The 14,937-nt window shown below is 44.6% G+C and overlaps 1 protein-coding gene across 1 annotated transcript in view; it reads left to right on the top strand.

Annotated features, from left to right (window-relative positions):
- ABCA4 (ATP-binding cassette, sub-family A (ABC1), member 4) overlaps positions 1-14,937 on the top strand; it is a 134,789-nt gene that overhangs the window by 24,612 nt on the left and 95,240 nt on the right. The window contains exon 7 of the mRNA XM_011940010.1: positions 14,158-14,247. Coding sequence (XP_011795400.1) covers positions 14,158-14,247 — 90 coding nt within the window. The remainder of the gene's footprint in view (positions 1-14,157; positions 14,248-14,937) is intronic.

Genomic DNA, 14,937 nt, shown 5'->3' with positions numbered 1-14,937 from the left:
GGAAGAATAAAAAGCCATGTAGTCCAAATGTCTCTATTCAAAGTTTCAAAAAGAGCCTGATTTTAGACACGCTCCTTGACTTGTTTTCAGAATCAGACAGAAGAGTGAGACAACAAAGGTCCCTTATTCCAGGCAGCTGAATACCAGCACAGCCAGGAGTCCAGTGCTGGTGTTTGCAGAGCCGCCAGAGGCTCCCTCTCAGGCGTCCAGGGCCCTCATGCTCTGCAGAACGGGCAGAATGAGCAATGTCTGTGCACCTGGGCTTTGCAGGCAGGGCCCGGGCACCCAGGTTCATGCAATCCTCTTGTCACCGTGAAGGGAACAGGGTCATTCTTCTCTTCTTGAAGTACCTTAGCCATCAATATAGGTAAATTTACCTCCCTGGACATGACCACTAACTCTGGGATGTCAATGCCAAAGATAGCAGGGTAAATGGGCACCTGGGTAAAACTTTCCATCAGAGACTAGAACCAAAACTCAGGACACTGGCTTCTAAATGTTTCTTTATCAGACAAGAAATACCAGAAAGTCTTTCCTTACGCCTTCACACACTGCCTTGGCAAATGCTAGCATTGAGAAACCCTGGGCTACCTTGACCTGTCGCCCTTGCAGACCTCAGATGGGTCCTGGGGGCTTGCTTTCTCTGTTTCTGTGTGCAGGCACTCAAACCTGCGTCGGGCACCTGTGAGGGGCTGGGCATTGTGCTGAGGCCAAGGCTCCAGATGTGAACCTTCCACCCTCAGTGAACTCACAGCCAGACCAGAGACAAGCGAACAGGACATTTCACAGCAGTGCAGCCTAGCAAGGGCCAACACCAGCAGCATTTGCTGCCCCCCCCACCCCCCCACCAGCAGCAGTTTTTTAAAAGCTTCCCCAGTGATTCAATGTGTCCTACAAATGCCTGGCCCCCACTCCCAGAGACTCTGAGTCAGCTGGCCTAGGGTGCAGCCTTGACTTCACTGTGTTAAAAACCTTCCCAGATAAGTCCAATGTCCAGCCAAGACTGAGAATCACTGACCTAGAACTTAAGAGTTTGATTTACAACCTCAATCTCTATAGACCACGCATAATAATAGTACCCCACACACCTCTGAGGGTCCAAGGAACTTTCATTTGATCACTCATGAGACCACCGTGGTGTGGAGATGCTTTCTCTCTCCTGTTCTGTTAACAAAGCTGGTGAACGACAGAGCCTGCAGTGGACCGGGAGACTGCCCAGAGGAGAAAGCCCTGTGGGGAGCCGGCCTCAGTTAACCTCAGAGCACCGCCTCTACCTGCTCTCCTCTCACTCCTACTTCAGTCTGGTTGGGGAAAGATCCAACCGATGCAGGACATATGTAGTCTTCTGGTGCCTTTAAAATGTGCTTTTCCATTTGACAAATGGATTACACTAAAAACAAAAATTTACAAAAAAAAAAAAAGGAACCTGAAAGAAATTGCAGGCATTAAAATGGGACTTTGCCTTTGTTGCTCCTGGGCCCATTCTAATTGGGTTTTTAGAAAAACAAGCCTGAGGCAGGCCCAGAAAGGCTCAGGGCAGACCCTCCGACCCTCTGGGAGGAGCATCAGGCAGGCAGGGGCTGCTCCGGGGCCGGGAAAGGGGCTCCGCTGGGACGCGGCTGTTATTGCAGCTGTTTGGCGCGCAGCCATTCTTAGCTGCAGTGCAGGAATGCTGGGCCTTCTGTTCTGGGCTTTCTCATACGCACGTAGGCCAGTGTATAAATAAGGTTTTATTAAATGCCAAATGAGTTCTCATTAACAAAGAAGGAGAGAAAATCTCACTAAACCACTGTAACGGCACCTGCCCACTTTAAGTAAGGAGCTGGGGGTGTGGGTGCAACCTCCGAGACGTGGGAACCTGTGGAGCCCAAAGAATCGGAGAGGGGGCGCTGGGGTTAGCACCAACTGAGACCAGCTGTGTTTTCTCTGGGTTCCTTGGAGATCAGAAGTGAGTGTTGTCATCTTCAAACAATCCAAAGGTAGTACCCATGGCCTTACTACATCCCTCCCACACCATCCCACCCATCCCCACGCGTACACTCACGCACTCATTTGCACACTATCGCACACGCTCACTTGCAAGTGCACACACGCAGATTAACCTAGGTGGTCTGGGAGAGAAACAAGAGCCAAATGACTGAATTTTCTCCATGGAAATTTATTAATAGCCACTCTCGGTTTCGCCTGAAGGAGTTTGTCTTCACCTGCGGCCTTTGCAGGCTTAACGCCCCCAGCTTGAAACCCAGAAGCTCAGACCTGGGCCCAAGGTATTATTAGTGCCAGCACTACCTGAAATGTTTCGCACCTCATAAAAAATGGTGTGTCAGTTTCGGGTGAGAGGTTGGGACGCTTCCCATCTGATTTGGCCCAAGGCATGCATGCCCCTCCTCCTCCTCCTCCTCCTCTCCTCCTCCCCCTCTTCCCCCTACCATCCTTCCTGTTTTCTCTCCAACTCTGGTGCACAGCTTTGAAATCTTGCTGAGAAGCAAATCTGTCCCTTCTGCTTTGAATGTTTATTTGTGGAAGTTCGGCAGGGGAACCGAGGCGGGTGCCAAGACCTGCCATGCTGCTGGGAAGTCTGAGTCTCCCTCCCTTCCCCCCTCCTAAATGCCTGTTGATAGAGAAAAGTCAGCCTCCTCCGCATTTGGGTTCACGGTTTTCCTTTGAAAATGCTTCCAGTGTGGCATGATTCAGCTTTCTTTTCTGTCCCCCAAGCACTGCTCTGTTGCCGTTTTTACTTTCTGATTGCATTTTATCCATGTCTCTTTGACTACGGAGTGGCTGGACATTGAGTTCCAGGAAGAAAAGGGCCCAATCTTGGGGTTCCGACTACATGCGCCTATCAATGTCCTGTTTAGTTCTCGGCTCTGCTCCCTGAATTCCTGAGTCACTGGGGAGAGGCATGGGTGGACCGCCCCCTGCCCAGTGAGAGCCGCCAGTTGCTGCTCTCCTGGGTCATTCGTTGCAGTTTGTTAAATTTCAAATATGCATTTCAATTTTCGGATGGATACTGCTGCATCAAGTGTCTGGGAAAGCCCCCACATCTACAGGATTTCACAGTGAGATCCCACTAATGATGTGACTTCATGACTTCCTCTTTCTTTCCAATTTCTCCCACTTCTCCGTGAGGGTTTTGGGAGGGGAGAAGAGAAAGGAGTGATGCCCGAGTGCCAGTACCGGGGAACAGCAGGGCTGTTGGGAGGAAACAAAACTAAGTCAGGAAGGTTTTTTTTGTTGTTGTTGTTTTGGGGTTTTATGAAAATATTCAAGTCACAGGAAGTATATTTGATTCATAGCGTTAGTCTTTTTTCTGCCTGCATCTACAAAAATCTGTACCTATTACAATCAGAATATCCTCTGGGTGAACAGATTTCAACAAAGAAGAAATAAAAATGAAATAAAAGAGAGGCCCCTTCGTGCACATTGAACCTACTGGCTCGATTGTCACTTGCTTGCCTTGATGTCTTTTCAGCTCTAGGCAGGCAGTAGGCCAGGGCTTATTTTCATGACACATCAGATGTTGCTTTTATGGATTTACAAAGAAAGAAATACTGAGAGGTCAAAACTGAAGTCACTTAAGACAACAGCAGGCCCCTGGGAAGGCTGCCATTGAGGATAATGAGTCCTGGGGTCCTGGCCTTTGTTCAGTAAATACGCACTGGGCGCCTCCAATGTGTGCCCCAATGTGTGAGGCGTCAGGTTCTCTCCAGGGTCAGTTGGTTTTAAGAAGGGTTTTGGCTTCCGATAAGTTTTATCTCTACAGAACAGTAGCTCTTAACCTTTCTTATGGATTAGGATTACCTTGAAGAATCTGACTACAGCTCTAGACCTGTTCCCTAAAGAAACCCCAGTTCACGCAGACACACAGGATGGGGCTCATGGAGCAGCTGAAGCCAGACCCCAGGTTAATAGCCTTTACATAAAATGTTTTTCTACCTACCTCTAGTATGCATCCTTTACTAAGAGGTCTCAGTATACACAGATTCTTCTTTAACTTTGTTTATGAAGTAATCAGCATCCTCCCTGCCCCCTTCAGCATCCTCCCTGCCCCTGAGTACAGGATCCAATGGCGTGAGGACCGCAGGCCTGGGCAGCTGCTGGGGCATACAGGCGTCTCTTAGTGTCTGAGAGACTGGGCCCTGGCTCTATGTTGGCTCCTAACTTGCTGCCATTTAAAGGAAATCTTAGCCTCACGTGTGTAAAATCAAGAAAATAAGACTTGTCCTACATAGCTCATGGAATAGTAATGAAATTCACATTAGAGAAGAGATGGAAAAACACTTTGAACAAAAAGCATTTTGCTCTTATGAAAGCAAGAACATAGCCTCTTTTGAGAGGCCCTTTGCTCCCCATTTCTCCTTCTTCAGACCCCCCCCAGACCAGGAGAGGGTCTGTCTCATGGAGTGACCTTTTGGCTGCCCCTAGATTCCAAGCTCAGTTTTGCTTTCATTAACCGCAGATACTGGGACAGACAGAAAAAGACCTAGTTTCTGTTGAGCCAAAGAGAGTCCCATAACTTGTCTGTTCACATACCCGAGAGCCCACCCTCTAGTTGAGACTCTCAGTTCCTTCTCATTCTGGGAGACTGTGTGTCTCTGTGACCTCCTGGTAGAGACAGTTTGGCATGTCCCCCAACCCCCCAGTGATTGAGTCTGAATTCTCCACTGATGACGCATTTCCTAGCGCTCAGGGTGTCCCCTCCTGGTTGTTCCCTCTCCACTGAAGCCGGCTTCCTCCCTTTTCATTTGATGCTTAACAACTGTCAGGTTGCGAGAAACATGCTTCAAATCCACATTCTCCCAGTTGCCTAGCAACAACTTCCCTCCCGGATAAATGTGGGTTTCCTGTAGCTCAGCCCAGGACTGAACACAGCAGCACACACTTCTGTCCACTGCTTCAACTGCTTTTCACCTCTGGTCTGCATGCCTTCAAGACTGCAGCTCATCCCTCCCTTCAGAACTTTCCATGGCTCCCAGAGGCCATGTCTGCCCCAGAAAGACACATTTAACCTGAGGCTACTTATTTACCCTTGTGTTAGGTATATCCTCAACTTAGAAATTAATACTGTTTCCAGATTGTCTTCTTTGAATCACAGAAAGTAAAACAACAAAACATTCAATGCCTAAGACATTTCACATGCTGGTAGAGTGACGTCTGTTTGATGAACACATTTGATGCAAAGCATCAGGAATACTATGCAAACAAGACTTTTTAGGAGATGATAAACGTGTCTGTTCTACCTTAAGAAAAAATATTACACAGCCCCAAAGGAGAGACATGGTTTTGATCCCAGACAACCCAAGCAGAGGCCTCTTAGGGCCAGAATCTTCTTGGCTGCTGCCTAGGACCTTGTATCAATTTCTTAAGCACAGGATCAAGGCCTAAGGGCCCCTTAGACTGACCTCAGTTAATAGAGGCAGATCCCTTCACAGCCTTATCTTCCTTAAGAGGTCTAGTCTGACCTTGAACTTGGATTGGCAGTGCTTGGTCAGTTGTGATGTGTGACATGGAAGAGTTATTTTTTACTTGGAAAATTAAGAGAACTTGTTTGGCATAGGAAATGTGTGTGTGTGTGTGTGTGTGTGTGTGTGTGTGTTTTGTCATTTTGATCTGTGACCTTTTTTTCATGGAAGAGTTATTTTTTACTTGGAAAATTAAGAGAACTTGTTTGGCATAGGAAATGTGTGTGTGTGTGTGTGTGTGTGTGTGTGTGATGTTTGTCATTTTGATCTGTGACCTTTTTTTCCAGAAATAGTTTCACAGTTCCATTCCAACTAAACTTACAGTCTCTTCCTGTTCTTTGACAGAAACAATTCATGTGAATTTGAATAGATAATCGGGGAGGGGGAACCCAAAGAAGAGGAGAGCCCTGGGAAAGTTATTTTATGATTTATGGCAACCTCAGTCAGGTAACTGTGAACAGGTACATATGGAGGGCTCCCTCGGGACCAGGCAATATTCAGAGATGTAAGGTGTGAGGACTGGACCCTCATCATTTACCATTCCCACTAAAAAGAGCTGGGAAGGAAATAGTAGCTGTAGCACTAGGCACATAGCTGGAGCTTAGTAACTATTTGGGGAATGAATGTTATTAAATTATTAACAAGATGGAAAAAAGAGTATTAGCCACACAAAAATGCATCTCAAGCTATTGTTTCTCTGTTCCCTTTCCCCCAAATTCCTGGTCTTGCTCTTCTCTGGCTGTCTCTCTAAGCACTCTCTTGCTGACTCTCCTCGCATTCCTTTCTCCACCTGGAATTCCTGGGCCCTCCCCTTTTACTCACAGACACTGTCCTCACTCTCACAGCCATCAGTTTGTCTCTTTACAAACCTCAACTCAAGTGTCACTTTCCCATCCCCAGGTGAAACTGACTGCTCTCTCCCTGTAAGTCACCATGATGCCTGCTAGATACACCCCTCATGGAATCTGAAACCTCAGTAGACACGGTCTCTTTCCTACTCTGTTACAGTTTATTTACTCGTTAATTACCACAACACATATTATTGAGCACCTACTGTGTACCATGCCTGAAGACAAAAGACACACAAAATAAAACCTATTCCTATGCTTAATGAGTTGATAGTCTAGTGGAGAGATAGATACATTAAAAAATAACAGCAAATCAAAATAAAAGTGATAAATAAATGCATGGAGAAAGACAAGAATAGCTAGGAGGGGCACCTAACCCATGGGGAAGGAAAGCTGGAAGAGCATGGTGATGGGGGAAGAAGGCTTTCTGGAGAAGGTGAGGTAGTTTGAAATGAGTTGACTCTGGCCAGTAGGGGTAGCGTGAGAATGGGGTGAGATGGGGTGGGTTGGTCATTTTGATCCATTAGTCCCCAAAGTGATAGGACTAGTGGCTAAGGACCGCAGGCTTTACAGAAGCCTACAAAACTGTTTGAGATTTGAAGTTTTTTGTTTTTTAAAAATTGGCTCCAAAAGAAAATGAAGGCACTTTAGAATTATAATGAATGGATATTAAATGAATGTTTAAGGAAGGTAATGTTATTCAACTTCATTGTTAAATTCAGTTATAAAAGGCCCTTGAGTTTCATTCAGTACTGTTTTATTATACCATTGATGAGAGAAAACAAAACTGATTCCTGGCCGGGGCCACTGCCAGCGTGGGGTTTGCATATCCTTCCCATGTCTGCTTGGGTTGGCTCCAGGTACTCCTGTCCCCCCACATCCCCAAGATGTGCCCATTAGTGGAAATGGTGTTTCTGCATGATCTCAACATGAGTGAGTGTGGGTGTGGGAGTGAGTGCCCCTGCCATGGGAGGGCATCCTGTCCAGGTTAGATTCCTACCTTGTGCCTTGAGCTGCTGGGATGGAATCCAGCCACCTATGACTCTGAACTGAAATAATTGGGTAAATAATTATCTTACTTTTTAATTAATCTTTAAAAATGTATGTATAGTTCACATTTATTTAAATATTTAATATTAGAAGTATTTTAGTCTTTATTTTGAAGTTTGGTGATTTGTTGTAACCAGAAACAAGCTATTGAAACTTAATTTTGGGCCAAGTGCAGTGGCTCACGCCTGTAATCCCAGCATTTTGGGAGGCCAAGGCAGGCGCATCACTTGAGGTCAGGAGTTCAAGATCAACCTGGCCAACGTGGTAAAACCCTGTCTGTACTAAAAAACACAAAAATTAGCCAGGTGTGGTGGGCACCTGTAGTCCCAGCTACTTGAGTGGCTGAAGCAGGAGAATCATTTGAACCCGGGAGGCAGAGCGGTGAGCAGAGATCGCACCACTGCACTCCAGCCTAGGCAACAGAGTGAGACTCCATCTCAAAAAAAAAAAAAAAAAAAGGAAAGAAAGAAAAGAAAGAAACTTAATTCTGGTTTAGATTAACCTGTGGTAAAATTGGTTTCATTATAGCCATTTCACTTAGTTGCAGTTTCCAATAATCTATGGATGAATTAAGTGAGTATTTACTATGTTCACAAAATGTTAAATTTCAAAGCCAGTTTATTGTTCAGGTTTTTCCACTTTACAAACATTTTTAAGTATTCACAATGATTGCTTAAAACTTATACCAGATAAATCATTAAGTAAGTTATTCAAAGTCAAATAATTTCAAAAGTAAAAATTAAGAGCTTTTAGAAAAGTATACCTACATAGACATAGACCTACAGAAAGAGAGAGATATGAGTAGCTATGGACACAGATGCTTTCCAAAGTGTTCATGTGATATGGGGTGGAGTTCCAAGATCACAGTATGCCTGGGGCCTGTGGAAGTAAAGGAGAGGGGATGGAGAGAAGATTGTCCACATGGCCATGGGCAATCTCCTGCCCACACTCAAGTGAGAAAGACAGACAACAAATTCAGAAAGAAGAGGAAATAATCAAAACTGATGAGTGCCTGTGACTGATTACTTATGCCCAGCCTCCCTGGAAACATGAGTGTGGCTGTTCCTTAGTTTGTGCCTCTGGGCTTCTAGCCCCTCTTAGATGCCTTTCTATTATCTAGGACCTGGTTGCTTTTTCTCTGCACAACCTCTTTGGATTCCAGTCTTTGATACCAGCTTCCTCCTAAAGTAGCCTTTCAGATGTCTCTTGGTTACCCCACACTCATTCCCAGCACCAATTTCTGGATTTCCAGGCTGGAGATTTAGACAATGAGATGGGAAGAACCAATGATGACTCCCAGACAGAAAGTGGTGCCAGCAACAGAAAGGGCACACAGGTGCAGAAGTTGGTTTGGGGGAAGACGATATGGTCAGTTCAGGACATGTTGGATCTAGGTAGATGCCCAGCAGACAGTTGGATATGTAAGTCTGAAGCTCTTGGGAGAGGTCTGGGTTGGAGATACAGATTAGAAGTCATCAACAAAAAGGAAGGAGATTAAATGATAAAGGAAATGAGAGTATCCGGAGAGTGTGCAGAGTGAGAGGAAGAAGGGAGGCCCTTGGGAACCTCAGCACTTTAGGGGAAGGTAGAGGCGCAGTTGCTGGTGGGAAAGGCAGAGAAGTAGCAAAGCAAACCAGGCAAAAGCAGTGTCACAGACAACCAGGGAGGAAAAGGACATGATCAGAAATGTTGAGAAAAGCAGAGAGGTCTGAAAAGACAAAAACCAAAAATGTCCATTAGACTTAAAAACCAGGAGAAAACTGGGGGATTCTTAGTAGCATCTTAGTAGGATGGTGAGGGTAGAAGCCAGGGAAGTGTTGGTGAGGAAGTGAAGTCACTGAATGTGGACTATGCTTAAAAGAATGCGGGAATGAAGGGTGGAGGAGAGAGGTTAGACTGTAGTTAGGGAGACATAAGGGGTCAGAGGTAGATTCTTTCTCTCCTGTGGGAGAATCTTGGGCATAGACACAGCATGACAACAGTGATGGGAGGGCTGGTGAAGCCTCAGGGAGACTCTTGAAGGTAAACCCCATGAAGGGAGAACTTTGTTTCATTCATTGCTGTGCCCCCAGCACCTGGCACAATAGTAGACACTCAATACGTATTTGTCAAATGTGGGATTTTATCATTCAGAAACTGCGCCTGGCTGTGAGTAACAAAAGTCAGAGAAGCAATGGCTTTCATTTTTCTCCCCATGCACAGTCTGGTGCTGGGTCCTCCAAGAGGGGTTTGGAACACCACAGGTTTCCTCAAGACCCCAGGCTGCCCTGTGTTTCCCTCCTTCATCCCCAGCATCTGCTCGTCATCTGGTGACCTCAAAACGCCTGAGCTGCCTCCTCCAGTCCATCCATGTTGCAGGCAGAGGCCAGGCAAAGGGCAGAGGGGCCGACTTCAAAAGACCGTCTCCAGAAACCCCAGCCTGTGACTTCTCCTGCTGTCTTTTTGGTTACCATTGTGCCATAGACTCACCCTGTATACGTGGGAGACTGGGCCAGGCATGATCACTTTTAGCAAAATTGCATAGATAAGCATCAATCTTTGTCACTGTGACAGAGCCTAGTCACTCAGTGCCAGGCGAGGTTAATGGAATGGGTTCGTGTGTGCATTATTCTTGTGGTCTTTCTTATGCTTCATGTTATTCATTTATTAGGACTCTTAGGCAACAGGGTGATAAAAATGTAGAGGAGATGCATGCTATGATCTGAATGTTTACATCCTCCCCAAAATTCGTATGTTGAAATCCTCATCCCCAAGATGATGGCATTATGAGGTGGGGCCTTTGGGAAGTGATTAGGTCATGACTGGCATTAGTGCCCTTGTAAAACCCCAGAAAGCCAGCTTGCTTCTTCCACCATATGAAGACATAGAGAGAAGGTACCATCTACGAATCAGGAAATGAGACCGCACCATGCAATAAACCTGCTGGAGCCTTGATGTTAGACGTCCCAGCTGCCAGAACTGTAGGAAATAGATATCTGTTGTTTACACAGCTTGTGGTATTTTGTTGTAGCAGCCAGAGTGAACTAAGACAGTGCTGATCTCATATTCTTGGAGGGAACCCTTAGTCTTCAGGGAAAGCAAAACCACCATTTGGGGCAGGGTGTTCTCCAGGCACTGCCATATATGCTGATGTGGTTAAACTGCAAACTATGGTAAAAATGTGGAGGTCTGAGGAATTGTCAATCAGGAAAAATATGTAAAAAGGAGTTAAAGTCTTGGTGTTTCTGGAAGGATATGCACCAAATTGTTAACATTGATTACCCTTGGGTAGAGATGTGGGGAAGTTTGCAGAGAGAGCTTTGCCTTGTACTTTATATAAGTAAGCAGCTATTACTTTTTCTGTTTTGTTTTTGTTTTTTGTTTTTTTTTTTTGAGACAGAGTCTCGCTCTGTCGCCCAGGCTGGCGTGCAGTGGCATGATCTCGGCTCACCACAAGCTCTGCTTCCCAGGTTCATGCCATTCTTCTGCCTCAGCCTCCCAAGTAGCTGAGACTACACGCGCCCACCACCACGCCCGGCTAATTTTTTGTATTTTTAGTAGAAATGGGATTTCACCGTGTTAGCCAGGATGGTCTCGATCTCCTGACCTCATGATCCACCCGCCTCAGCCTCCCAAAGTGCTGGGATTATAGGCATGGGCCACCGTGCCCGGCCATAAGCAGCTATTACTCTGTTGTCTTAAAAAAAAAAAAAAAAAAAAAAGCCTATGTGCTCTTCATGTGACTTAGAACTACCTAGGCAATAAAATTAATTGAATTAGTAAAATTGAGTGATTATGAATTTTCAGGAAGTCATTAATTTACCACTTCTTTATTACATCCACATCTAACAGGACCTCAATATAGGGAAATTTGACTTCAAGATAAAAAGGCCAAATTTATTAACCCTTTTTAAAAAAGACGACTTAAAAGCAGACTTGTCTTGCAGAACCTTCCTTACTTGGACACTGATGAGTGTACAGAAAAGGCAATGGATAAAAAGCTTGGTGATACAAAGATAAAAAGGTGGGGTCCTGTCCTTAAGAAACATACCATTTCATGGAGTATCAGGTGTATAAACAATTATAATCAATCTGCTTGTTATTCTGATAAGATGATTTACTCACGCACCCACCACATGCCCAACATACCTCGAAGTCATCCAGGTATGATTTCTATCTACAGGGGGCATAGAGTCTTACAAGGGAGACAGATGACAAGTAAACACCAGAATAATTACCAGTGGTGAACAGCGCAAGGAAAGAAATAGAACTCTTAAAGAGAGCATGGCCGGGCAGGGGTGAGCAAGAGGCATAGAAAAAGGGGCATCTAAATCTACCTGGGGGGCAGTTGTCTTTCACATAGGTCATCATGTTAGGAATGAGATTTGAGGGATGAGTAGAAGTTTGCCAGGCAAAGAAGGAGTGGGGACGGGGGAAATAGAGAGCAGAGCTGGGGGCAGGAGACAGCTGACATATGAGTGGAGATAAAAAGAAGTCCACTGTGGCGGCAGAGAAGCAGGAGAGCAGGCAAGTGAGGGAACCAGGCAGCAGCTCACAGAGGCCATGTGTGGCATAACGTAGTAATGACTTTCTCTTCTGGAGACAGTAGGGAGCCATGGAAGATGTTTGTGCAGGGCAAGTGACATGACTGGATTGGCCTGTTGGGTAGCTCAGACCACGGCGCATTGGAAGGGAGGGGGCTAGAGGCAAGGGGACTGGTAAGAAGGCCAGTCCTTTTTCTATGCCTATTTTGATAAAATATTCTAGAAGGGAAGTGAACAAAGGCAGTCCTAGAGGGGAAGAACAAAAAAGATAGGATACTTCCTTAGTATTTGCTCATTCAACAATTTATTTTTGCATACACACTAAAATCTTTTTTTATTATTAAAACTTTGTATTATAGGGAAAAAGTATCAAAGTAGAGTGAATAATATAATGAGCTCCCATGGACCTATCACCCAGCTTCAACTATTATCAATATTTGGCTGTTCTTGTTTTAACTGTTCTCCACAATTTTTTCCTAAAGTTTTTTTGAAGCAAATCACAGACAATATATCAATTCACCATGTATACTTCCCTATGTATTTCTAACACATAAGAACTTATTTGTTTTAATAAAATCACAATGCTATGATCATACCCAACAAAATTTACCATAATGTCTTAATAATACCTAATACCCAGTCCATGTCCACTTTCCCCCAATTGTTACAGCTGGTTTGCTCAGATTGGAATCAAAACCCACATGTGGCCATTTTACTAATATGTCTCTCAAGTCTCTTTTCATCTCTAATAATCTGAGGGGAGACAGGAGGGAGGATGGGCAGGACTTAGTGATAACTTGCTTATTGACACACAGTTTTGCCGGCTTGCTTCCTCCCTTCCCACCCACTCTTCTCAGCCCCACCCTTGTATGGAAAAAACAGAAATTAAAGTGCTTTGCCCAGCACCCACTGAAGCTATTTCCTAGGAGTTTGAAAAGTACTCCCGGCAAGACCAATGCCTTGGTCCAGTGCTCTGGTCAAGGAAGGGAGACACTTCTCAGTGGTGTAGTGTCAATAGCAGCTTAGCAGTTCTTTCCTCTGGAAAATTTTACCCATCTGCTTTGTAGCTGTCATACCTAACAAAGCCTTTCATTTCACAATTAGAAAATAAGCCTGAAATATGAATGCTGCCTGAGTGTACCTACATTTATTCTAGAGTTTCAAGGTCAAAAAGAACACAAGGACTTCTGCGTCTACAGCAGAGAGGAGAGGGGCAAAGACACACAGCTAGACATGAGAACCTGGCTGGTCAAAGCCTAACTCCACCTGTTTGTCAGCTTTGCTGCAAGTTAGATCAGCCCAATGATCATTTAGGAGAACCATGCTGGCAAATAAAAAGCTGAGGTTTTTGGTCCCCAGAAACTTGGATGAGAATTACAAGTCCAGCTTGTTAAAAGGCTCATGCCCAGTGCTCACTTCACACATACTCAGGAAGCATGCTTGAGTTTGAAAACCACTGTCTTTACACTTAGAACTCAGTCCTACACGACTCCTCTAGAATCAGTGATTCCATCAATTTTGAAACATGAAGAATGAAGTCAAACAGGACGTGATCTTGGTTTCCAGAAAACCAGATGTTCACATCAGGCTCCGAGGCTTGAAGGCAGCACACTTGGGGGTTTCCACATCCCCTGCCGAGGTGGCAAATGCAGGAGCAGTGCTGAGTTCGCATGGGCTGGGGTTTCCTGAACACTGCTAGCAGTTGGAGAATCTGCAAGGGAACTTCTCTGACTCCTGCCAGCCGCTGCTTTAAAATAAAGGTGATGTAGCTGGTCAAATCCTCCATGAGAGAGCAGTGTTGAATGAAGGAAGAGACACAACCTGTCTGAAAATGGCACAAAGGAAGACAGATGTAAGCACTGACAAGAAGACTGCAGTGTCTACAAAGCTCCGAGGTGAACAGATGGGCACCCCAGGCCCGCAGCACTTCCTTCACACTCTGTCAGCTGCTCTCTGTTTTCCTTCCTCTAGGAATCTTGTTTGGTGTCGCTAAAACATCAATCAGAATCACTTTGAAATAGTGATAGTATTTAATATAACTATGAAACTATCTGTGATTGACAAGTGCAGCAGGGAGACTTGGAATGAGAACCTTTAATTTGTCAATTAAATAAAAGAGTTTTGTTTCTAAAAGTAATCTTACAGAAAAGGTCCTGTGATCAGAAAGAAGGAGAGGGGGAGTTTTCAAGCATATAGGAGATCAGATAGTGCTTATGTGTGTATATACCTACAAACATATATATATTTAAAAAATTGTTTTACTGTCAATTACAGCTTCCCACACTCCTAGACAGCCGTTCTCAAGGTATCAATCTGAGATCTTGGGGAGGAATATTATCTGATATGTCACCAAGAATTCAAGAGGTGAGTAGCCTGATGGTAGTAATTATAATTTCATTATGTCTTTCTACCATTTACCCCTCTTATGCCAAATAATTTAATTGTTTTCAAACCTGTTCAAGGAAAAGCACATTTGATCTTTCCATCTAGCGATTTCAAAGCACCTGTTCACATTCCAAATTATCTGTGCTCTTAGGTAAGAGGCAGAAAGAAAGGAACCACCCTTCTGATTTCACATCAAAAAAGAAATGCCACTGGCAATAAGCAACTTGCCTGGTATGGCACAAATCATCAGAGGACTTACAGTTGAATCTAAGTCTTTTCAGTGCTGAGGTGGTTCATTATTCTGTTACAGTCTTAAAATTCAAATAATATATACTGCCAATAATAATAGCATACACCTTTATAGCTTACAGCCACTCTTCTTCTAAGTGTTTTACCTATGTTGGCTTATTTCATCATAAAGAAAACAATTGTCTTTTGTGTCGTTTTGTAAAAAGATGTGCACATTTTAATTAACATCAGGTTGCACAAGTCCCCTCCCATATGGAAATGGATTCTTCCACGCAACAAATGAGAGGTGCTGGGGATATGATGATGAACAAGCAGATTTGGTTATGGCCCTATAGGAAAGAGAGATGGGAAAAAAGCAATTCTCTTCAAGGGTGATGAGTGTTACGAAAGGGAGGGAAAAGTTGAAACAGGCTTTTTTCC

Source organism: Colobus angolensis, unplaced genomic scaffold (genome assembly GCF_000951035.1).
Source record: "Colobus angolensis palliatus isolate OR3802 unplaced genomic scaffold, Cang.pa_1.0 Scaffold186, whole genome shotgun sequence".
Lineage (NCBI taxonomy): Eukaryota > Metazoa > Chordata > Mammalia > Primates > Cercopithecidae > Colobus > Colobus angolensis.
The sequence above is the reverse complement of the archived record's forward strand: the minus strand, read 5'-3'. Positions and strand labels throughout refer to the sequence as shown.